Source organism: Anoplolepis gracilipes, chromosome 4 (assembly GCF_047496725.1).
Source record: "Anoplolepis gracilipes chromosome 4, ASM4749672v1, whole genome shotgun sequence".
Classification (NCBI taxonomy): Eukaryota; Metazoa; Arthropoda; class Insecta; order Hymenoptera; family Formicidae; genus Anoplolepis; species Anoplolepis gracilipes.
This window is the reverse complement of record NC_132973.1, coordinates 15,425,189-15,452,545: the sequence shown is the minus strand read 5'-3', so window position 1 is coordinate 15,452,545 and position 27,357 is coordinate 15,425,189. Positions and strand designations below refer to the sequence as shown.

At 36.7% G+C, this 27,357-nt stretch overlaps 1 protein-coding gene across 2 annotated transcripts; it reads right to left on the bottom strand.

Annotated features, from left to right (window-relative positions):
* Positions 1-104: 104 nt before the first annotated feature.
* On the bottom strand, positions 105-27,227 carry LOC140664561 (uncharacterized). 2 transcript variants are annotated; one of them, XM_072889741.1, is made up of 4 exons: positions 26,596-27,227; positions 5,061-5,262; positions 4,670-4,795; positions 105-3,735 (listed from the first exon to the last, which is right to left on the bottom strand). In XM_072889741.1, exons 2-4 carry the CDS (start codon positions 5,252-5,254, stop codon positions 1,746-1,748), a joined length of 2,310 nt encoding a protein of 769 aa, XP_072745842.1. In that variant the 5' UTR covers positions 5,255-5,262; positions 26,596-27,227; the 3' UTR covers positions 105-1,745. The 2 variants fall into 2 exon arrangements, with proteins under 2 accessions (XP_072745842.1, XP_072745841.1); XM_072889740.1 differs by lacking the exon at positions 26,596-27,227 and adding an exon at positions 9,404-11,769.
* Between the last annotated feature and the right edge of the window lie 130 nt (positions 27,228-27,357).

Here is a 27,357-nt window from a genome sequence, read left to right as displayed (position 1 = left end):
TGGCAAACACTTGTTTGTCAAAATGCAGTTACGATACTTTTTAATGATGTCGTTAAAGTCGACATGCGAGGGATTATTAATGAATCCACTGTGCGTCATATCGATAACAATTCGTTTCATTATTATAGGCTATAAGGCTTTATCTCGTTACAATGAGCATAAGTATAAAATAATTTTACATGTTGCCACGAAAAAAGGCAATAGCACGATGTAGGTTTTCAACTCACAGTTATCCTGCTTAACGGAGCATGCGTATGACGAGAGATTTGGTTCGACAAAAGATTCGCGCATCCTTTCGTATTTTGAATGAGAATTGGATGTTGCGATTGTATAAGCGATTAAAAAATTGTGAAATTAGTTTAATGCCATAACACGCGAAAATAATTTTCACATTTGCTCGTAACAATTCAGAGAATTATTACGATTCGTATAAAAATTATTTTTTTTACATCACAATAGCATCGTCAAAATTATACCAGTTTCAATTTTTGTTTTTTTTTTTTAAATAAATCTAGTACATCTAAACACAATAATCGTGTTTATAATAGGATCTCACGAACAAACGTCAATTTGTCTAGCGGATAAAAAAAAATTCAGAATCTTAAGCGTGTCTTTATCATCTCTTCATTGCACTTTAATATATAAGCACTTTGCGTTTTTATATCGTCGGCAGCTGTTCAAATATTTATCCCAAAACGTGTGACGGATTGACGAAACGAATCAATTGTGCGTAATGTTGAGTCGAAATTGTCTTATCGCTGTCATGTATATAAGCTCGCCCGTTTCCTTTTTGTACCTGCAGTATGTATTACACACTGTAATAACGCTGTTGCACACACAACGTTGTTACATATAAATATATCCGTCCGATGTAAAAACGAGAAAAACATGTTTACAATTTTATAACAAGAGTATATAAATAAGACTAGATTTATCGTTAAACGATTCGCTTAGAAAAATATGACGTGGCGACGGTATCGTTGCAAGTCTCATTTTCATTCATCTGATACCACCCCAAATGCATCGCAGTCCGATATTAATCTAAACACGATTTATCTCCGCGTATCTCCGGTTCCAAGATATGGCGAGCACAAAATTTCACTCTTTGGTTAACCCGTTCTCTATCGCGGACATATGCGGCTATAATCTAGACCGGAATATATATACATACACATAGTCCAGTCTGTCTCATCTTTGGCACAAAGCTGTAATCCATTTTGTCCTGCCTTCGTGACGCGCATCATGACACGATACTCTGTTATAATTAAATTATTTTCATATACAAATAAAGTACATTTTCACTTTATAACACACGGATATTTATTCACTTGCAAATTTTATATATATATGCATACGATTAAGTGGTTAATTTTCAAATTGTTTTAAATTTAAATTCAAAAATTGTTGATTATAAAGATTTTTATAGTTTTTTCATCATTTTTAACACATAATTTCCAGCATTTTTAAAAGATGCAATATACATTACAAAGTTATCTATAGGTTTGCAAGTCTGAAAGATTTATTTTAATAATAATTGTGATAGTATTTTTTTCAAAAATATAGACTTAAAAGACGATTTATTTCCGTAAAAAAATGTTTAATTTTACGATTATATAACGTGTAAGTTGAGAAAGATTTCCATAAAATAAAAAAAAAGAACCACAAATTTAAGGATAAAGGAGTAACGTGCGTCGTATCATGTCATGACTTCCATTCATCGGCTGACGCGTCGCGAATGTCAAATCTCACGTGAGGGGCAGAGTCTGATGATCCTCTACAAAGCTATTCGGCACATCCAGCAGATCGCTACGAGGAAGTGGGGAGTGAACGAGAGCGGCGTCCCCGTCGACGTCAAGGTCGGTCGCGTCGCCGTTTATCGCGGCACCGCTGCCACCGTTTCCACCACTCAGTTCGCGCACGTTACCAGGTAAATAGTCTTTCCAGCTTCTGAACAAATATCTGGTGAATTTCCTGAGCTGCCGAAATTTGCAGTACGTGGCACCCTCCGCGGACTCTAGCTGCTGCGTCTGAATGAGAAAGCCCTTCTCTTTGAAGGTCTGCTCAAGCTTTTCGCGTTGCAGGGACTTCCTGGTTTTTCTCTTTCGTCGGCCGTCGTCCTGGCTGGTTGGATTTCTCTGACATGTTATCGGGGATTGGATTCTCTCACCGGCGGCGCTGAGGAAGGCTCCGGCGGCGGAGGTCGTCCCAGACTGGCCCGCCGGCTGCTGAAGGGCCTCTCTCGGAAAGAACTCGTAACCGCGCATGCTTTTATCGCCGGTGCCACTGTAATAGCGAAAATTGCCGCCCGAATCCACGGAAAGACTCTTCTTCTCCTGTAGGCTAGGCTTGGCACCTCCGGTGAACTTGAACTTGCATATACTCACTTCCGTGGCCGGATTGTTGTTGTTTTCCGTTGGTATCGGTGGTATAAATATAGCCGAGCGTTTCCGCTTAGTCGGCTGACTCTGCGGCTGACTTAGAGGAGCGTTTCTCTTCGGTCTGGGTGACGGTGGTGCGGCGATCGACGTCGGCGGTGTTGCCTGAGAAACAGGCAGCGCCGACACTTGGGGCATGTTCTTCGTCTCCATCATCGAATATATCGACTTGGGTACGATTTTCTGCTCTCTCGGTGGTTGATCCGTCGGCCGCGGCGAACACTTATCACCTTGCGCCACCTTCTGATAATACAGCAATTGGGACTGCAAGGTCATCGGGTGGATGAATACACCGGTGTTCGGCCAATACACAAAGCCAGAATTGTGGCCGACCATCGGATCGATCACGTTATTATTATGATTGACGAGACTGTTGTTCGAACGATGAACCATCGCTTCCGAGTAGTTAATCGGTTCCGATAAAAAAGAGCTTCCAAGACATTCCACCTCTTCACCGTCGCTGGACGTTTCGCTCTTCATCTGACCGGACTCGTAGACGTTTCCATGCTTTCGCAATAGTCGAATCTTCAACTGATTCAAATCTTTGATGCAGAGATTCAACGGCTCATCCTGCTCCCGCGCGTTCTCAGACAGCGCGACAAAGTTCCGTCGGGTCTCTTGTGTCAGCCGCTTCTCCAACAGACTGCTGATTCTGTTTTGCACATCCGTCCTCTGAAAGGGCACGTGAGGCGATACGCGGTCCTGAGAATCCTGTTTATCTCGGGGTGACAGTCTTCTCTCCTCGTGACCGGGCGTACCCGGCAGTATAGTACCATAATTCTTATAAATCAAATGGCAGATGTCAGCCTTCTTCGGCTTTCGGCCGCGTCTAGGCTTGCTATTGTCGAGAGTGATCTCGCCCATGTAGGGAAGATCGGAATACTTCATCGGTGGCCTGCTGGACGTTTGCGATTGCGTCTGCTGAGTATGATGATTGGGATATGATGTGTTGGAGTAAACCTGCGAGGACGCGGACGTGATAACGGATCTCCTGGTACTACTGACTTGATTATCACGGCCAGAAGTAATCGGACCTTGAGGTGTCGACGCGACGTGTGGACAAAGCTCCTGCTGCATCGCCGCAATCCGCTGCAGCCAGCCGTGAGTATCGGCGATGGGACTTGGGGTGGACGTCGAGCTTGTCGGTGCCGGACTGGGTGCCGCCGGTTCGATGACAGTTCGCGGCGGCGACGAGTTTAAATTTTCCTGGGCCAATGACGCCTCGTAATGATCCAAGTATTCCGGCGGCAGCGCTTGATGATGGAACTTGAGCTTCCATCGCGATTTTCTGCGGCCACGACTATAACATTTAAATACGAGATTTTGTAGTTTAATATATATTGTACATATGTCAAGTAAACTGTCACGTGTATTCTTGCCGTATTGTTCCTTCAAAAATGATGTAAACATTTTTCTAGATTTTAAAAATAAAAATTAAAGAAAGGAAGATATTTTTTAACAAGAAAATTATTTATCAAAGTCGAAAAAGAATATTTTTTAAAATTATTTTGTCTCATCGAGACAGCAATATTATGTTCTAACATTATCTAAAAAGAAACGTATTTAAACCAGCAGTTATATCGTTTCTTCATTAACGCCGGTGACTGCATTCCGGACCACACCTTAGTACACGGCGTTTTATGCAGAGAATGTATTTCGCGCTTCCTCTGGCTCTAGCTTGGCTCCGTTTAATGAAATTCAATAATAACGGTGATCTCTCTCGTCGGCGCGTTTCGTTGACGTATATCCGCGAATCCTTTTTTTCCACGTGTTCGCGCGCGCCTCTTTAGAAGACTTGTTCGAACCAGTTTCCTGGCGCCTGTCTTTCTTGCGAACGACGCCAGCGATGATCGTTTAAAGCACTTTCCTGGTTACATGCGGCCGGTTCTACGTTAAAGACGTCGTTAGTGACATGGCGAAGGAAAGATACGAGATAGTCGGAGCCGACAGTCGTTGCCGCGGCTCGCGCTACATTGACAATGTAAGCCGCGAAACACGTTTCTTAAACGCAATATGAAATTTGCCCAGAAGAGCGAAAATATTTCATCTTTGCAAACATAATATTTAATTCGATGAATCACTTTTATAATAGTTACAAACAAATTTTATATTATTGATATTAAACGCGATTACTCTATTATTATTATTATTATTATTGCTTGCTTACCGATAAAACATTTATATTGTGTGTAAAAAATGAAATTAGAAAAGATAATAAATATTATGTAAATCACCTGGATCGTCCTCGGTTGTTAGCATCTGGCACTAACGTTGGATTGTCTTCCAGTCCTTGAATTTGATGAAGGCTGACTTGCTTGTTGTCGACCGAACCCGCGGCGCTGATCACATCCACTTGTGGACTATCAAAATCACAAGAGATTTTCGTTCACGGCGTGCTTAAATTATTATTTTATATTAATTATTATTATCAATTTTCCGCGAGCAAAGGATATAAAATATCAACAAAATTATAATATATGTATGATTTAGAGACAGAAAAATATCTCATGTATTATTCAGTACGTTATTTATTATCTGGAAAGTTAAAGCTAATATATCGATATATGTTATGTATAAGTACCAGGTATGTCATGCCAGACATATGAAAAGAGATTCATAACTCACCTCAACGTGCTCGCATCGCGACTTCGCTCTTCCTCCTCTTGAGGCTCCTGCTTAACGGCCATGTGGATCACAGGCGGTAACGGACAGCGTAAATGCGACGAGTGATGCAAATGATGCTGCAGACTAACACCGTCGGTGAGACCACTATCTATGCCAATAGACTGTGCACGCGGCACGACTTCCTCAGTCTGCATAGTGCCCCCTGAAAATTCAAGTATGCGGATCGCTATTAAAGTTTGTCCCATTTCGCACAAATACATTCAGTATACTCGTTTAGATTTAAAACGAGAAAGTCCCACACGCGCAAACGTCATTTTCTCATGTACGGCTTGGCAAATAATTTCCAAAACATACTTCTTCTTAAGTATACTCAGCACTCAATTTCAAAAGCTTGTCTTGAATGTCAGAATTTCTAAGACATTGCAAGTCCTTTTGTAAGACGATAGTGTATGTTCATATAACGTATTTTGTAAAATAAAACGTTGTCTAAACATTCCTTTTTTTTTTTTTTTTTTCTTTTCAACGTCTCCTGCATCTCACATACATATGGAAGAATTTGTAATAGTGGTCGTAGATGAGAAATTGAAATGGAAATACGCTTAAAATTCTTTGGCAAATTATTCAGTACAGATTGACTCAAAGCAAGGTTTCCAAACCGAGTGTTCGACTTCATTAATTATTAATGAAGTCGTAACATATTCTCTTAATTTTGACAGAACGAAAAACGGGGTCGGAAGTAGCCGCCGTGCGAACAGCTTCCACTTTCTTATTTCGGCATGCGAGAACCACGCGAAAGGTTGGTGCGTAGGTAGCCGGAGCCGGCTTCGAAGCCGGAGATCGTTGCCGGTGTGCGAGCTGATTGCGGAATATTCATAATCGCCGTATTAATGAGCGTTGAATTAATGCCGCGTGCGGTGTGCGAGTTGCGAATTGCGTGTTGCATAGATTTGACGGGCGTGAGAAATGGCGTAGAGACTAAACAAATGCTCGACGTAGAAATGGATAAACGATAAAACGCACGATATAACCGTTGTTGCACCATCGAGAGCAAATCGCGTAGGCGACCGCGTGTTCGCTCAAGGCTTCGAAATCGCACAATAGCAAGCTGCGAACGCTTACGCGAGAAAGAATCGCTTTAAAACGCCTCGTGAAACAGCTCGTCTCATTCGACAGGCACCTGTTGCACCTCCTTAAGTAATTCATTATCGAATTTTGAAACTCGCTGTATCGTCACATATAATAATAATAATCTTTACGATAATTGTAATTCACATAATTCACATTTCTACCGCGATACCATTCGCACATGTTTCCAAGATTCTCATGCGGCTATTATTATACAATTGTTGCATTGTTTGATTTATAAAAAACAGTATACATTATATATAAAAAAAGTTAAATTTTGAATCGAAAAATATATTTGTTATATGTTATTAAATAGTGCGTATATATCAAGAATTATTTTTTTAATTTCTTATATAAATGTAAAAATTATTTGATGAGAATATTTTTGTTTGAATCGCCAGTGATGAAAATTAATCACGTTTCGGCCTTCAGTTTGTAATCTCGCAATGTAAAATGCTCGGCGTTGTCCAGTTAAAATCATGCACCAATTCTGTTCTGTGTTTACTAATCACAGAATGACTCGACACATGTAATTTAATATTATTTCTGTGTTCTTTTAGTCGTGTCTTTAGGTCTGTCCGATGTAAGTGGCGTCACAGTCTAATCTAATTTAAAATTAAATAATAATTTTCAATTTACGTTATAGACTTGAAAAGGACCTAAACTGAAGGTCGAAACGTCGTTGTACATCGTAACACCGAATAAAACTTTATTAGCATAGATGCCAGTTTGGTCGTTTACTAGCCATCTCCCTAAAAATTATTTCTTTATAATTTATATTTTTATATATTAATATAATGAATATACAGCACTTTTTTTATTCACACATTTACAATAATACTTATGAGAAACAGAGATAAAGAGAAAGAAATTCGATATGCTTTAGATTTTATAGTATATAAATACTAAAAATTGTCCTAATATTTTTAAAATAAATTACAAAATGTTTCAAATATTATATAACGTTAATAACACAATATGAGAATTCGCGTAATTAAGGGTCAACGAAGTAAAGACGTCAGCAATCAGCGCAGCGTGCCGGGAAACAGTGCGCATGAAAGAAATTAAAAGAGAGAAAGAAGGAAACGCGGAGAAGACGAAGAAGGCGAAGAGTATTATACATACATACTGCGACTTCGTAGCACATCGTCGGATAAAAATATTCCCGCGCATAAATAGAAACGGACACACACTCTGGTATAGCCCACCCGACACCCGCAATTTCTGAACCATACTTGGATTTAATCGATCAGGTTTCATGGCTCGCGATAATTCACCTTTATGTGTTATTTATTTTAAAATAAGATTTCAACGCACAATTAAATTATTACGTCTCAAAATCAATCGGATTATTATGAACTTTCCATATTCACATAAGGATAAATGTATCAATTCGATTGTGTAATTTTTTACGTCCAGACTGAGGATTAATAATAATTAAATATATGATCAAACATATGATGCAACCTGAGATATTATATTTATCTTACCTACATTTTATTGGAATTAAGTCATCCACAATAAGTAATGTAAAAACTTGTCATGAAAAATATTTCTTAGATTCTTAACTTTTGTTTTTGAAAATAAATATTTCTACAAAAATCAAGCTTTAACATTTCTATAAAGATCTATGTATAGAGAAGATTTAAGTATAGTAAGATTTTTAAAAAGTGTAAAATTTCAAAATTTTAAAGAATTGACGTATTAAGTATTAAGTAGTTTTAAAAATTAAAAATTTGTACATTTTAAATTCTAAGAGAGAGAGAAGGAACATATATATCTTAAATCTAAAGATTAAAATTTCTGTATTTTAAATTGTAAGTTATGAAGACTTTATAGTATAAGTTCCAAAATTGAAAAGATGAATGATTCTCTAAAATTGTTTATTTTTAAAATACTGAGATTTAAATCTTTAATGGCTTTCAAAATGTAAAAAGTTCCGCACAATAGGCGCCAAAAGGCGAGACTAGTGGAAGATATTAATATCGATATGTGCGGGAGGTGGCTCGTTTTCATTGAACACCAGTTATAGAATGATGCAGGCGAACGCGTAACTACAATTTATTTTTTAGCTATTTTTAGCGGTTGGCGTACCGCCACTATTTTCGGTTCTCTCAAATTTCTCACTCCATATTTAGGATTATGGTATCGTGCTGTACTTTTGCTTTTATGATTGCTGAAGAGCATTCAATGCACACGCTTATATAGAATCGTGTATAAACTTCGAATATGTATATATGTATTATTCAGAATGTTAATTAATTTAAAACATCAGTCAAAAAAAGACAATTTTCTTTTCAGGAAAACTTGTAAATATAAGTCATTTATAAAAGACATCTCTGTTATATATTTCTTATTTATAAGTCAATATAATCGTGATATAAAAATATTCGCGATGCTCTCATCTCAATCGAAATGGTTACTATTTTTTTTGCATCTATCCGGTAATATTCACACAGACATAACAAGTGGACGAATTGGAACGCATATTTGTTTCGCGGGAAAGCATGTGCTCTCGCGTTCTATTGGCAAAGACGCAACTAGGTTAAAAACGGAAAGTCAGTCGCGATACTCGAGAATGTGTCAAGGTGATGTAATGGAGGAAAAATTCTTTGGAAAATTTTTTTTTTCTCTAGGGAAAAATACAAAGGAAGAAAATATGCTCGCGATCTGATTATTCGCCATTACTAAATTTTACAAGTTCACTGATCGCTCATACATAAATGCGTCGCATAAATAAATCGATTCGCTTATATACAGTGCATCAATGGACCGTGATCTACTGGCCTGATTATAATTCGCCGCTATAGATCCGTAATTATATATAAACATTCGTGCGAGTCGAGCGGCGTAGTGATAGTATCCCACGTGGACCAGCAGGTGACTTATCATGAAATTATTCGTAAAAGCTTTTTGATCCGAACGATTTTATTGCTTGTCACTCGTGCTCTTTCGCGATCATACAAAAATGATTGAAACTTTAGTACGACAAATTTTTTCGACACCTCACGAGCAAGCGTAAAATGATTTTTCGACATTTTGTCGCGCCTTGAGAAGCTTCACTACGTAATTAGAGAACACTATCGAAATCGCTCACACAAAAAAAAAAAAAAAAAAAAAAAAATTATGATTGTATCTAAAACACATGTACGATATTGTTATTGAAAATGTAAAAATCGATATGAACTCGTTATTCGAGCTCGATCGCTGTCAATTACCTGTGACGGGAAAGTTGCTTTCCGGCAACATGAACGTATCGTTCTCGGTGAATATTCTTCTTGAGAAAACCACACGTTTGGCAACTGCGCGTCTTTTACTTCGATGCGATTTGCGCGCACGATCGATTCACCATTGAACCGGATGATACGACGATCATCGTCGAGCACAATCACAAGACCTCGATTAATTACTTTCGCTCAATCGACTCGTTCAATGCTTCGCGATCGCCCACGCGATCGATTCTACTCGCGTGGTCTCTTGGCAGACGTATCGAGAGATACTTCAAATGGAATCGAAGATAGAAAAAGAGGAGGAGATGGATGAGAAACGCTGAGCACGTGGATGAAATTCCTTCCAGACGAAAAGAGGATCTTAAAGGAACTTTGCGAGGGAAATAAGACGGCAAGTAAATGAAGGGAAAGGGAAAAAAGACACAAAGAGAGAGGGAGAAAATGGGACCGATAGAACGAAGTGAAGCGTTTTGAGGCACTTTTGGCACTGTTACGAGCGAGAGTGAAGTGGACAAGAGCGACAACTCCACCGAGAGCGACGTCTACACCTCCGTCGAGGGAAACGGGGGGGAAATGTCGTCGACAACGACGACGACGACGAAGACGACGACGAAGACGACAACGACCAGCCCTCCACAAGAGGAGCAAGCGGAGGCGCGGGCGTGTATATTCTCGATTTGGGCGGATGGAAATCTGAGATTGCTCCATATTGGGTTGTGCGTCGCGGCTACGGAGGTGCTCTGTAATAGCAGAGCTCGACTTCTTCCCTCTCTTTTTCTCCTCCTCTTTCTCTCTCTTCTTCTTGCTTCTCTTCTTCTATATACTACTTCTTCTTCCTCTCCCTCTTTCGTATATTCCTTCGCGCGTCCCGTTCTCGCTTCAACGAGCGCCCATATGTTTGTATGTACATACATACATACATACATGTATATGTCTCTATCTTTTTTCACTCCATTTTCTCTCTCTCTCTCTCTGTATATGATGCGATCAACGAGGGTATATTTAACCCCGCGAACCACCAACGAGGAATCGAGCCGCGCGCGCAAGCCACTTCTCGTACTTGGTCCTTCTCTTCTTCTTCTTCGGCGCTCGTCACTACCATCCCGCGACTTACTTGCGAAACGAGTTAAACCTCTTTCACTGTTTCGCAGATTTATTTTTCTGTTTGATTAATGGATTTGAGAATTATGATACAAAATAGAAAGCAATTCAACGAATTGTTTAATTCGATCAAAAGCTTTTTATTCGGCTGACATTTCAGCCGACGAACTTTTCCACGGCTCAAATAAATTAAATTTCACTTAAAGTTATCTTCATGATTACGTGAAACGTAATCATAAATGACAGTGAACTTGTCAAGCATTATAAGACAAGTGAGAATAAAATCCACTATAGCTTATATACTCTTATAAAGTAACAGATCTACGATATGTATACTGAAAACATATTGTATATCCTATATACGCGTAATACTAACGTTACGCATTCCTCGGAGTACACTGTCTTCTTCATTTCTAAAAAAAAAAAATTGAAATAAACGAGTCCATTAACCGACACGAATCCGAAAGAAATCGTTCCAAGAGACTTTGCGATATCAATCGAATCCCATACGTGTGCGTGTATTCTGGATAACAGAGCCGTCTCAAGCAGAGCCGAGACATCGACGAGTATACCAAACATGCACGTAACTGGCCGCACACCATCAAACCGCAATAAGTGCGCTAACGAAGAGACAGCGTAATCCGGCATAACGCGCTATCTGTGGAGTTAATGAGCCTTGAAGGCTCCTCCATCGGAGAAGGAGACTTCAGGTTTCCCACAGTGGCGCACCGGATGATGCGCAATGTCGAAGTCGAGTCCATCTCTCCGTAATATACGCAATTTATCGCGCGCCTGAGCGTTAAGCCCACGTCAGAACTACGCATTAAAGATTGGAATTTAATCAATCAGAATAAAAGGAACTAAAATTTCCTTCTTCTAACTGATCGATTTTCAATCTTCAATCTCAATTTTTTCACGCGTAATCTGATACGGGCTTTACATAAAGTGGCGAACGTACATTTCAGTTGGATCATTGCTACATAAATATACATACTCGTACATTTCCATTTAACGCGACTCGAAAAAAATGGATAGCAATCCAATGGAGACTGACCGGCGCGCAGCAACTTGGAAAGGTACGGACTGAATTAATGAGATTATTGAAGAAATCGAATAAAAAGTACGGAGTTATTCGACACTTTCTCGAAACCGTTTACACTTATCTCTCTCGCTTTATCATTTATGTCTACGTTAAATATTTTTGAAAATTATAATTATTCCGCACAAACCGCATAGAATATTTCACTTTTTCCGTGTTAAATTTAAATAATATATTTTTTTATTAATTTAAATATAACAAAGAAGAAGAATTTTGAATGTGCGATAGTTTCGAATAATATTTTTTTGAAAACGCTTTTTTAAGTAAAAAAAAAAAAAACTGCGAAAAAAGTTATATATTATAAATGAAAAATGATACTCTGTACTCGTAATATATAGGTTTTACTTGAAAAATGACAGTTCCACGCAATAGAGGAAACAATATTATTCCAAGAACTGTCTCTTTCAAGTATTTTCTTAGAATATATCTTCTGCTGCCCATTGTTGGATTTGTTTAACGAATAGTCAGGAGATTATCATTTTTTATAATAATCTTACATTGTTGGGAGAATCGAGTATGCTATTGAAAATGTCACATATGGCTGTGCCGTAAAAATGACATGGTGTCAGCGAGCATACGCGGCCCCATCGTCGGGGATATAAAACGCCATTCTACGAACGTGCCGGATTAAAGCGCAAAGCTGGTGGAACGCGGAGTTGAAAGTAGTTGTTGACATATCGTTGCCAGGTATTGGAACACGTCGGGCAAGTAGGCGGGTTGGTTTAACCTATACGGGATATAATATGCGCCTCCGCAAGAGAGGCGGACGCGTCAGAGACAGCAGTCGCGTAAAATATCAACGCATCGTCTACCGCGAGGAAAATACCCTGGCACAACGTGTTCATCGTCGGCTGCGACTCTGGCCGAATATTTGTTACTAAGAATTTAACATTTGTACCTCGCGTTTTCATCAACAATGATGCAAATGTCAGTCACAGTGCATCTTGCGTAAGACGCGACCTAGATACGACTCAGACATATTGCAGCGTATTCCTGAACGTTGCGAACGGAAGTACGCTCCGACGACGCTGACGAAACTGCGTGTGTGGGTGATAATTTTGGCGTTGACGATTAGTTACCATAGACATCGATATCAGGGACAAGCGCTTCACCGGTTCTCGATAGACCGTAACGAATGCGAAAGACGTCGGTGCAAGTATGAAGAAAATGCATTTATGTACATAACTTGAGAATAAATATGATGAAAGGAGTTTATAATCCTTGATCTCGTACGCAAAAAATGTAAACCCTACTCGCTGAATATTACTGTGAGGTAAAATCAACAACGTTCTCGATCGAGAGCAAATATATTATCTGCGCTTTAACAAGTTTGAGGAAAGAAGTGTTGTCGAAGCAAGTCGCAATTTGATCGAACACTCGCAGCTCGAATGTCCAACGATAATGACTTTCCCAATTTATCCCCAACTTCATATGCACACACGAGTTCGAAATTCATCTTTGAGTAATCACCGTCGTTAACATCGTTGCTTTTATAGGGTCGTTAATCACTGTCGTTGCCCGTAGTAGGCGATAAATAATTACAAAATATGCAGCTTGCTCTCGCAGCATAATACGAGAGCCCTGACATATGTGAGAGCCCTCGACAAAGCATACGTTGCTCGCTTTCGAAATGTGACGCGAAGTAAATGTGATTCAGCTAAAAACTTAGTTAACAACTTAGTGCAATCTTCGTGATATCTGGAGAAGAGAAAACGAGAAAGATTTCTCAAGGCGATGATGGACCACCTCTTAGCTAGTCCAATTGGATCGCCCACGCGGTCAAAATCTGAAAGGAATAATATAAGGCTACCCACTAATACTGTTAAATTGTCCGCTGCGCCTTTTTCCTTACGAATTATTCAATTATACATCTTTCTTAATTTGGCAATGACGCAACTCATAAGCACCTCCGTAGGCGTTTTTCATCGAGAAAGGCATAAGCGCGTTAAGCCCATTCGCGAACATTATCTTTTGCTCACCAACTGCTTCTTACTATATATTGATTAAAAACAAATGTAAAATCGTGGGAAAGTCGTGTGTGTATGTGGTCATAATTAGTTATTATATATAATAAATAAGTCTCCATATTTAAGGTATCTATGAAATGACAAATGATAATATTGAAAATTATGTCATTCACATAATTTTCACGGAAACATTGCTTTAATGATTTGATGATTGAAACGCTGTTAAATTATATAACGTATACATGTTTTTTTCAAGAAAAAAATATTTCTCATTTTCTAAAATAAAAAATAATAATCTATAATAATTTTCACTTTTTTTTGTTAACATTTTTTATCTATAATTTTAATTATAACATACAGCAGTACGATATAAATTGTTGCAGTTTGTTAATTGTAATAATAATTCTATTAATTTTTCAATGTAATAACCATATTCTTAATGATTTTAAGTCTTAATGACGAATAAAATAAAATGAAGAATCTATTAATGCAAAGGATAAAATTTAATTGTATTTGAAAAATTTTAATTGCACAAATATATTACATGTTTATGTATTATGTTTATATAAAAATGAAAATTATAAACCAATTCTACATCTACTAAGTATATGGAAAATATATTTTATACTTAAAATTACATATAATTTATAAAAAATTAATTGTAACGCGTTATATAAAAAATATTATTTATTAATAAATTATATTATTGTATAGTATTATTGTAAATTTTACTAATAACATTTTTATCAACATTTTTAGTTGTAAAAATGTAATATTAAATATACATATCAATTTGATATTAATCCGAAAAAATGCGATAAATAATAACTCATAGTTATTTTCGCTAAATCGTCTCTGAATTGACTCAATGAATAGAAGCTTATTAAGAGAACAAGGAACATCTGAAATGATTCTGGAACATCATGCATAAATTTAAATTTTTTCTATGACGTCTCTAACAATTGTATTTCGTAACATCACCTGTATGCAACAGGCGCGATCACAAATGAGCAAAAGAAATTCTCTCTCAGCGAGTCAAAGATACTATGCAATCGCATGCATATATAATGGAGAACGTGGCGCCTTTCGCGCAAATGTACTTACATTTTTTAGTTTTGCAGACCTTAAGAACGAGCAAAAAAAAAAGAAAAATTGTTAATCGAAAGCGAATGGCAATCTCGCCTGAAGAGATAATTACAAGAAACGATTCAGTAAACACGAGTCACTCGTTAATCGAGAACTGTGATTGGTCGATCAATGATCAACCAGTTGTAAAACTGATATAAAAACAACTGGCGCTTTTGAAAACGAATGGAGGAGGTTCACCCTATTCGCTATTCCGTACCTTTTCTGCTATCGCTACAGCATCCGTCAATCGTGATTGACAATGCATGTTGCCACTAATTGTAAGATGTGGACATTCTTCTCTTATTACGCAATCATACCTAGCTAGATAATTCAATTCGTAACTGAAGAATGTTTGACAAAGAAATGTCCCATTTCGTGCGTCACATAGGTAAGTTGAGCAAGGATTCACTTTCAAAAAATTTTAATTGATCAATATATTTAGATTTAAATGACATCTTATTAACGAATATAAAAATATAAATAAAAATTATTATTACTAAACGTTACATAAATAAAAAAAATATGAAGAGATGCTGCTAGAAAAATATATTTTGTTCTAAAAAATGTTTATTATATAGAATAATATCTGTAAAATTAATATTTATAATTATATATGTATGTTTACATTATTTATTAATTTTCTATATAATATTATATATATATATATATATATATATATATATAATCTCTTTCATATAACGTTTAAATATTCTTTCATAAATAAATCATCTACTCGCTGTTATGTTTTGTAATGCAATTTAATCATGTGCATCTATGATTTAATCGCTCACGTGATTGCACTCGCAAGTAATGTAGCGTGATCGCGATTGGCAGTTGTATCGATGTGAAAATTCTCCCACTCGATGACAAAGCTCTCCTCCCCTTCGTTTTCTCGCGTGCGTGACGATTCCCCTTCTTCCTCACACGGATCTGCACCGATCGCTCGAGATCGACCACAAAACCCTCCTCCAGTTGCCATATCCGTTAATTCGAGAAAATATGGCTGTCCGGATCGTTAGCCGATTCGATCATGGCTACCGCACTACAATGACTGATAAACGACAGCAAGCTTGATCGATCATCCTGATGTTTAATTAATTCTCTCAAATAGACAACAGATCTCTTGATGAAGCAGGCGTCCGATAAAAATATCGTTGTCCATCATTGCTGAAGTCATTAGCCGATTATTACTATTACAGTAACTGCATATCGTATCGACCAACTGACGCGTAACAAATTACAGGCAAGCGCGCGCGCTAGATTTTATATTTAGGATGGTACCATAGGATGTAACTCTAGAACTACTGAATTAGGCTAGAACGAAAATATCTTACACCCACACCGATGACGCTCTCTCTCTCCGAGGTCTCCGTGTTTTATATATTTATTTATCGCCAAATTCTTTTCTCTAATCCATACCTTAGAGCGTTTGCATTCGCGGAGGAAACGTAACGTAAGAAAATTCAGAGTCTAGTCGTTGGGTTGTATGAAACTTTGGTCGAGAGTATGTACGATGACCACTTTGCCATTCATATCAAATAAAATTGCAAAAACGGATTCTAAGCTGAGACAATTTGACAAAAAAGCGCAAATCCAAATATATTTCGAATACAAAAAAAAAATAAAAGAGAGATTAATGACTTGCCAATATAATTACGAATTCCACGTCCCAGTAAGACGCCTTGACGATAAGCAAATAAGCTCGGCACTCTTAATTAAAAATGATGAAGCGGGGGCTTAAAGACAAGCGCATGGATAAGCGTGCACTGATGTCATCGATCATCGGATCTGTAAACGACTTTCGACGCTCTCGCCGTATCTCATTATTTTGTACCCGAAGCGAGACGAGCTGGCTCGGAAAGAACGGTCGTAATTAGCGACGATATTGCAGACAAGAAGAGAGAATCGGCCGTATATCATTAATCAAAACAAGAGGCAGAAACAATCTCGACGGATATAACCGTCGCGAGCACTTACCAAATTATTAACCGAATTATTATCAATCAATCGTGCCGCTTGCGCAAAAACCACGTGGATCAATTAACGCATCGCGGGCGGATCTCGATATGGCAGTACCGATGATCGCTGGGATTGATAAAGTAATTGTTACGATTATACGATCGGGCCTTTTTTTTTCTCTTGCGCGAAACCGTCGTTAAATCGGCCGAAACGACGTTTACGTAATCGCGAGGCGAGTCGACTTACGGGCGTTCTCTCTCACGTTTCGATGAGACATTGGGAAAGATACGAAATCCCTCTCCCAGTTCCCGATTCGATGGCAACCAACTGATTTTTTCTCTCGCAATGACTAATGAGTCGACGTAACATGCTCGCCCACCCGCAGTCGATATACTGTCGTTCGATTTTTCAAGTCATATATATATATATATATATATATATATATATATATAGTGAAGATATCGAATAACGTACTTCAATCTGATATGTTACTATTTCCACGCCAAAGTTTATTTTTAATAAATCAATGTTCCGATTAAAAGATATCGATTCATGCGCGTCTATCTATAAAATATTCTACTGATACGTTTATATAAATATATATATATCATATGAACTATATATTTCGTTACAAGTTTTAATTAAAACACATCGCGTCGAGATCGAAGGTATCAGTTTTCAGGATTTATGCAAATCGCGATAAATTTTCAACCGCTATAAAATGAATTTTCATGCATGTTAATCTGATAATATAAAATTACATGTCGAGTGCTTGCATTCCACTTGGCTCAAAGCGTTTTCCATATGGAACATATGATGAAATCGCGGGCGTTGTCTCACGCCAATGCGCGAACTTGCTTATTCTATTTCCAAGTTGACCACACCTGTTTTTAGCTTTATTTTCGGGAGCTTCGAGTTCCCGACATATGAAGAATATATATATTCCAACCACGTAAAGATATAACGAGATGCCGCTTCACGAAATGAGGAATCAATCTGTTATTTTCCCTATTATTATTTTCTAATTCAAAAGGAAATTATTAATTTAAATGTTCAAAATATTTTTTAAAAAATAAAGAAAAGAAAGAGAAAAAGCGAAAAAAATGTACATATAAAAGATACATTTTTTTTCAAAGATTTCATCTTTCACTTTTGAAGTAAAATTGTTTTATATCGTCTCGAAGTCGTGTCGCATATATATATATATATATATATATATATATATATATATATATATATATATAAACTATATTACATATTCCTATTTATACAGATTATACAGATTTTCCCGATGTATACATTTCGCCGTTATTTTTTTCATCAATTCGAAAACTCATGTCAGGTTTGAAAAGGTTTATCTACTTCATACTTTGCATGTAATTCTTTTTTATGTATATTATTTATTTTAATATATATTTCTATTTATATATTAACGCTTACTCCGTACTAGTTTTGTCCGTATTTTTTCTAACGATATCAATTTCTCAAAAACGAATAATCATAAAATAATATATTTAAGTAAATTATTTTTCAAATGTATTATTTTAGTCTTTATTTAGAAGGCTCAATAAAGGTATATACATTTATTCAGATTTTTTAATAAACCTATCGAAAATATGTTGACCCACCTTTATGGTTAGAAGATGCCAAAAATAACAGTACGTAAGAGTTAATTTTCTATGTGTGTGATTTCTAATATAATTTTTCATATAATGTTGAAATATTTTTCTTCATTTTATTGTTATATACTGCTTCATTTGCAAGCTCATTTTCGATATTCGCCGTCTTCGACAGATTACAGAGCGCTAGTGGCGGGATTACACTCGGACAGTGGAGAAGAACGAATTGATACGAGTGGTCGAGCCTGTTGCTAGTCCATATACGGATCAGAGTGCTAAAATGAATTACCCGAGCCGATACGAGACCCGCCTTCAAAGACACTGGATGAACTGGTCCCATTGAAAGGAAGCCATTTCTCGTTCTGCCTCGCTCTGCTCTCCTGTTTTTTATTTTTTTTTTTTACGCGTTCATTCATCACAGTTAGGTGAAACTGAATAGTAGTCTTTCTCTTATCTCTCTTTCTTTCTCTCTTCAAGACTTAAAGAAATTTTGTAATTAAACAAAGCAAATTTGTTAACTTATTATTAGTTCATATTAAAAAGTTGAAGTATTAAATTGAAATTTTATGCGCCGATTCTTAATATACATACAGATGATATTAAAATATATCTTAACATAATATATATAATACCCGATTCAGTGTATAAACGCAACAAAAACGTCATCTTTAAAAGCAATAGTGACAGAATATTATATAATTATTAAGAAAAATAACAAATCGCGATAATTTCATTTTTCGCTCCGTTTAAGTCACATTCAATGACTTTTTTCTTTTCTTTATGTTAAATTCGGACAAGCATTTAATTCGAACGACCATTTAATTTCTTCTCCCACAATTTCTTAACTTCGCGCCAATATATCGATACGTATCTTTCGTTTGATCTTCCTCAGCGCGTACGTTATCTCGAAATAAGCTACTTTTCTGACTGAACAAGCAAACTTGAACAGTGAAATATAGCACAATTTTCCTTATCTGCGATCCAACACATTCGCAAATGTTTATCTCTTATATTTATGATCAATGTAAATCTCGATCAGTTGGATGTCCAATCAAACAAACGATCGAGCGATCCCTCGATTGGTTTCAAGAATTTTGTAAATGGGATTTATTTAAATCCACGCATTACTTTCTATTTTATAAGCCAAAGCAGGCGAAGTGAAAAATAGAGAAAGGGGAGAGAACGAGTGAATCATAAATTATAGATTGCGCCGATTTCCTGTGCCGCATGATCGAGAAATCGACGTGGCAATTCGCCCATAATTCCACCCACGTGTCTATGTCGCACGAGCTATTCATCAAACCGATCCGGTACTTACGTCTCGTCCAACGACCAGTCGCGGTTGGGATAAACGTAAGAAGACGAGCCGATATGAATACCTGCGTTATGGTCCGGCGCATATAAGCGGCCCTTATGCCTTATAAAGACGTGCCTTCAGCGAAGAGTAACGACCGAACGGACGGATCGAGATTCGATATAAAGTCGAGCCTGCGATCGCGAGTATTTATGCTCTACGTTTCGCGTGGCGCGTCGCGATATATCTTCGCTATCGCGCGAGAAGAAAGAGCACAAATGATCTTTTCTGCCGTATCGATCGCCGTCGGAGATTTAATGGAGAGCACGATTTACGCGGAAATTCTGAGCGGGGCAAGAAAAAAAAGTATAGAAAAATGTAAAAGATACAACATCTATAATAAAACATCTATAAACTAGTAAGCTAAGGTATTAAGTTATTATTAATGAAGAGCAAGACTAAATTTTCTTTATATACTTCTTTATATACTTATACGTATATGTATATAAAATGATTTTATAAAACAAATACTTAAAAAAATTTTATCGAATATAAAAAAAATTTAAGTATATTATATGTAGCATAAGTTTCGGAAATCTGACGATTTTCAAAATAAAGTAAATAAATAAAACTTAAATATTATACAATATAAATTTAAATATGAAATATTAGTTAAATATTTATTTTTTGTCAGATAATAATAGGATATTGAATATAACTGCATCTTATTTATGTTTTAATATTTAAAAAAAAATTTTGCTCTAGTCTATTACGCAGGTTTTACATCACTATTTATACCAAGTTGTCTGGTATGGCTGTAATTTTTCTTATATATTGTTCTTGAATTTGTTAATATACAGCAAAAATTACAGTTACGACCAACCAACATGGTAAAAATCGCGATGCGAATCGGTATAATAGACTAAAGCAATGTAGGATAAATATGGAGAACATTTGACAAATATAACATTTTTTTTAAATAAAAAAATGAATAAAATTAAATAATATGCTCAAATGACAGTCTATTGTTATCTGATAAGAATTAAATATTTAAGTTACATTTCATTTTGAAAATCAAGTTCCGTGACTTATCCTACACCTATATCTTAAAAAATCAAACTTAAAGGTAATTTTATAAAACAATCCTTAAAAAAATTTTAATAGAATTGTTAAAATAGAATTCTTGTATGAAATAGAGAAAGAAATTTTTCGTTTTTTCATACAAAATACAGATGAATGAGAATTAAACGCATTCAATGGCGCAACTGATTGTGAACTACGATAGATCGTGAGCCAATTGTCCGATCGTGTCGAACCTTTTTAAAGACCGGCCCATTGTTCTCGCCGAATACATCGTAAAGCGGGCTAGGATAAAGTCGGAGAGGTACGCGCCGCACGGTCACGTGAATGAAGCTCCCATTCATACGAGCTCCCTTCAACTTACGCCTCGCCGCCGTCTACGGGATGCCCGAGCGACAAGGGACTACGCGCTACGCGCGCACGCACTCGCACGCACCGTCGCCGTCGTGTCGTCCAAGTGCCGCCGCACACGTGATCGCCATTGTCGATGCGCCGTGAGGATGCGGACGCTACCGCGTTTTATTCTCCGTCTTTTTTTGCGCCGCTCGTCGCGTCGATCGGCCGCGATACTAGACGCGCGTATTTCCAAGAACTGCGCGCACGCGACTGCTCTCATTCATCCGCTTCGCGAATCCAGAAGCAAATCCATCAAGCCACTTTTTTGTTATGAATCAATATACGCTACGTTGTATAAGTATTTATAATACATTTATTAAATATTTTTTCTAAACAGATCTCAAAGTTTTTCTTTAATTTCTTCTCTTTCTCTCTCTCTCTCTCTCTCTCTCTCTCTCTCTCTCTCTCTCTCTCTCTCTCTCTTTCTTATTTTCTGAAACATTCAAAAATTACTTATCGAAGGTGCAACTAATATTATGCTTTCGAATGTTATGCAATGAATAGACACGTGTATACATTTAACGTAATAAAAGCCTTGAAAGTATATGAATATATGTATATCAATTTTGACATATACTTGAAAATTGTGTGTAAATATTTGTGTATGTTATGTATTTACCTGGCAAGTATCTGACAACATCGATATATTATTAATTTATGATTATATAATTTTAAAAATTTTCTGAAAATAATAAATCATGTGATATTAATATCAGTATATGTATATACCGCAACACTATTAAATGACAATTATAATACATTCTATCCAAAAAACATGCTGAAGCTAACGAACAGCCAGAAAAGAAAAGTCTCATTCACCGACGATAGATTTTTCGTGGTAATCCTATTACGCATGATATAAGTTTATGATCGCTAAAGAATCTCAAATATTACAAAAAGTTAGTCAGACAGGAAGAACATTAAAACCGAAAACAATAAAAAGAATATTTGTTTGCAAGAGCGTCAACAAAACGACGCTGTTGCAAATAAAACTATGTAAGTACCATACTTTGCTACGCTTTATCTCTTATCACAAATTTATTATTATTAAATGTGTGAAAAATAATTTTAATTATATGTTTATATATGTAAAAAATATTTATACATACATCTATGATCCACGATAAAAAATTAATACTATAAAATACTATGAAATCTATTTAGATACTACTATTTACTGATGTATAATTAAAGAGATTTTTTTGCGATTAAAGATCATTTTGTGAAATATAATTTAAATAATTCGTGAAATTTAATTGCAAATATAAAAACGCATCAAAATAAAAACGTGACAAACTCGTTACGCGACCAACCCTTTTATATCTCGAAATGCGCAGCTTATGATTCGCAGTTTAATTAAGTATGCACTTTGTATGTGCTTCCCTCGGTGTTAAAGTTCATAAATTAACAGGTTCACTCGCACGATCGCACGGGCAATCACGGGTGATCGAGTCTGATATATCAGCGCCAATTATCCCGCAGCTGTTCTTCTGTCTTGCTTTTGAAACACTGTACTTTCTAAAACGATTAATATTCGATTGTACGTCCATGAGAATCGTGCGATTTATAGATTATTCCGCGCACATTATATCGCAAACTGATTGCTCTTTCTTATTAGCTTATATTTATTCGTGCAACACCTAAATTGATTGCAAAGATTATTCGATGTAAAGTTGCATACGCCTCCAAGAAGGATTGAATTTTATAAAATTCGTTTATAAAATTCACATTTTTTATGTCATTATTTTATCGCAAAAAGAGATATCACCTGTGTCATTCCTGAATTTCCTTGTATCAGAAAGTCAAGAAAGTGCGTGTGATTTTGATAGAGATATGTAATTATATAAAAAACACCATATATACACATTTTTATGACACAATAGTTAATAGTGTGCGTGCACTTATTAACAAGAATATATATTCGATCGATCAATGCAGATTGATAACACGAGTACTTTAATTAAAATGTATTTTCTTTACAATGCGTCAAACAATATATGTATATATGTATATAAATAATAATAAATTTTAAAAAATATAAATATCTTATGTTAATATTTTTAATATATACATTTCAGGTCATCTGATGTATAACATCTTTATTGTAGGACACTTTTATAGCGTAATGTACGTAGCATAATATAATACAGTAACTTTCTGTCATTTAAGTACTTTCATCAATTACAAGGAAAGTCCAGGCTACATCAAACAACATTTTAGACCTTATTATACATCGACATCCACTTGTCATTTTGATAATCATAAATCTTGTGTCATTGCGAAATCTTGTTGTTCGTATTTATATAATTTTTAGAGGACAGTTTACGTGTCGTAGAACGGAATCGGCAATCAACGCGCATCGACTTAAACAACCTCATTGCTCTTTCAGATACTTAAGCACACGTGCGCGAAACCGTAATCAATTCTCATTTATGCGCACGTTTCGGCGAGGGACCAACGTTTTAAGAAAGTTATCATAAATTATCCCGGATTTCGGATGTATCTTATATGTGCCGTAAGTCGTAAGTTTTTCCTTCCACAAACGAATCACGCTTTCGAGAAACATAGAGCGATAAACAAAGATGCAAAACGATAATCGGTCACCTACACATAAAAATTAAAGTATATATTTGCATTAATTTATGAAAGAATCACACGCACAAATTATAAAATTGTTATTAAACTGTTATGTCAAGAGCAGGAATACTCAATATTTTTAATTATATTTTAATAATTGTTAAATCTTGAATTGCGTTAAAAATTTAATTAAGAACGCGCACTGAAAAAATTTAGACAAATGAAAACAAAGCAAAGTAAAGATTGAGATTATAAAACCGAAAAAAGACTTTAGAGATTAATCAAGCTTTCATATCTCTAGCTATACATTGATTATAATTTATTCATGCGATAGAAAAATAGCAATAATTATTCCAAGGATATTCTAATGCGGTGTAAAATATTAATATTATATAAGACATTTCTAAAAAATTATTCAACTTATGATAAACAAAGATTGATTGAAGAAAAAAAACATTGTAAGACATTAAACTGTCAACCGCAATTATAGATCGCACTCATCGTGTGACTCATTGTCAGATTGAACGATCTTGACAGTCTTGCGGTCTTAATCTCAATCTTTAATTGTATAGTCGGACACGAGCCTTTACGATCATCGTCACGTATGTGCAACTCGAGTCATATCGGATGTGCACCGGATAAGAGTGTGCATTGACAGCAAAAAAAGCGAGCGATTTCGCCGGGGCACCACTTTTCCCCTCTTCGAAATGACTTCATTCCGCGATTCCAAGGACTTTGCCGTGAGGAAGAAGCAAAAACCAGGTAGTAATCGCGGAGAGGAATGCGCGGTAAGGTCGAAATGATAGTCGGCGCGCCGCGAAGACGACAAGACCGGTGATGGTGCGCGTTTAATGCGAATGTAACGCAATATGTAACTGCAAGAGAGCCGACCGATACTTGGCGAGGCGCAAGTGAATTCTCTCGAGGAGACGCGCGCGTTAAGAGATTATGCTAATGCCCCACGGTCGAGAGATCGCTATCCCCGATACTTAACCCAAAGACCTCATCGTCGACTCCGAGACTGCAGTCCCGCGGCGAGTGGCGCGCGTTAAATTCCTGCGGGTTATTTCTGCGCGCGGTTATGAGCTCTCCGTCCGCGGATGTTACGAAGGCCCCGGCGATTAATTGCGCCGTAGCGCGAGCACGAGTTTCCATTTTCGAAGTGAATAAGCCCGATCTTGACCTTTCCTACTCGTCTCAACGATTATTCCTTTGTTAAGCTGGAGACTGTCGCGTCATTAGGGAGCGTGTATGTATATGAGATAATCTGTTGCATTGTCCATAGTAATAAAAATCATTAAGAATTTTTTCATTGAGAATGCATCTCCCGTTCTTCTTTGATATTTATTACGGAGAAATGCAAAATATTGTCAATAATAGTTTGTATATAAAAAGTATTAATAGTAATATATATAAAAATATATAATAAAAATAAATAGTAGTAATAAGTACCTAAAACAACGAAATATTATTATCAATATAATAAGATACATCAAGTAAATCTTTAAATGAGCAAGATTTATTGTAACTTACATTATTTCAATAATTTCAATCATTTGCGATGCTTTTGCAATTTTAATTTATATCTTTGACAAAAAAAAAATAATTAAAAAAGTATTAAAATTTTCCGATTAATTAAATAGACTTGATCTCCGAATAAATAATATAATTTAAATATTCACAAGATATATACATACATAAGGTCTTGAATTCTATGATTTAAATTTGGATGTATTTTTTGTTTATACAAAATTGAATTAAACAGAAAGATATTAATTTTAATATAATAATATTTTTTCTTATTTTTGTTTGGTGTCCTGAAAAATATATTTATAATCAGATCTTAATAAAAATAATTAACATTACTATTTTCAACAAATTAATAAAAAAAATCTAAGGAATATGAAAGAAAAATCTATCCTCTTCAATGTCAAATTTTCTCACATCATCAATTATGAATTAATTACAGAGATGCTTAATTTTACAAATTTAAAACGTTGAGACACGAGACGATTCTTTTTAATGTTTTCTCTCAATTTTTTCATTTCTGGAACAATTTGCAGACATCTTTTTTTGACATCTTTTCGCATTTTCTCGCACCTCGACACAACGATTAATGAGAGGCACGTTCGCATTAATTAGAAAATTGCCAATAAACAATTTTTGTCAACCCAAACTGTTTTTGCATAGTGTCGGCCTAATCGTGACAAACGACGCACAACTCGCCGATCGTAATGATCTTTTCCAGGGATCGTAAATTATCGCGACCATTCTCATTCCGTTCGCGGTTATGAGAATACGAGCCAGTGATATGCGCCGGTCGATACTTACGCGTCCATTGTGCGCGCGTATTAGTCTTGATGACATAATAGCGTCTACAGGCTCGATCGAATTCTTGCTCGCGATAATGACAAATGTCTTCATCACTAGCTCATAAAACGATATCCACGTATTTCACGCGATATTCGCGATTTTTAAATAGCAAAGTAATATATATAATTCAAGATTCAAAATTTGCACGTCAATTTATTTATCTCTCCTTTTTTCAGCAATATATCTTAAAATAGTTAAATAGTAATTTGTAATAGTATATTTTTATGAAATTAATATATGTCATGCAATGAAAAATAATTTTCAAAATAAAATACTGTTCCAAGTAAGGCTCGATACAACACGAACGATTGATGGAGTGGATTTTGGAGAGAGACGTTTTTTTTTCACGCGACACGCGATGCCGGATGCGATCGAATTTCACGGAACGCGCCACACAATCGACATATGACTCATAATCAGTGATTTCAACGACTCGCTTCATCGCAATGCAAAACGACGGAATTAATATCTCCTTATGTAGAATATAGTAATTCTTGGAAAACGATACATATTTCATTTAATCGCATTCATAAGTATTAAAGTAGGCAGTAAGAGTTGTGCTAACATTACTAATAATAATCACTCACCATTGGGTAGGAATCCATAACGAGCCTCGTCAAGGTGTTGTTGTCCGCCTGCGATTGGAGGCCGCTTCCTTCGTATTTCGCTATTCTCACCAGGCTGATCGGTTGACGGCGCGTGCACTCTTTCGAAGGATGCTGCGCTCGGTCCATCCGACGCCTCGAGCACGAATTGTCGCGCTCGATCGCGTGTAGTTCACCGTGGACGTCGATACTTTAAATTCGATAGTGCGTCGTTGAATCATGTACGCGTATACACTTTGCACTTTCGCGCGACACTTTTCGCCGAGAGCGACGTATATGTTTTCCTCAAATGAGATATATTTCCTCGAGGATGACGAGATTCTCACTGTGACGCGGGGAGCGCGCGTATTTTTAAAAACGCGCTCGGGCACAACGAATCTCGAGTGGCGCGAGAGTGTCGCGGGTACCTGTTTTCGAAAACGCGCTCGATCGCGGGGAAGATCGATCGGATATACGGAAGAGAGAGAAAAAGAAAGATAATCGAGAATTTCCGATTCGAAGATGCGGGGTCGACACGATCACTGCGGGACGACGTATCTCGATGCGCGTGCCAGCGAGAGGAGAACGCAGGTTAAACGCGCAGCAGATCCGTCGCGCGAGCGCGTTTCGGCCCGACTACTCGTGCGCCTTCGTCGACGTTCGGGACTACTCGGTCGCGTCGCGTCGCGCCGCGCCGCGCCGCGTCTCGTACTTCGTACGGTCCAGTGCGCGGGCGGATGCGGCCGACCACAAGTCAGGGGGAGG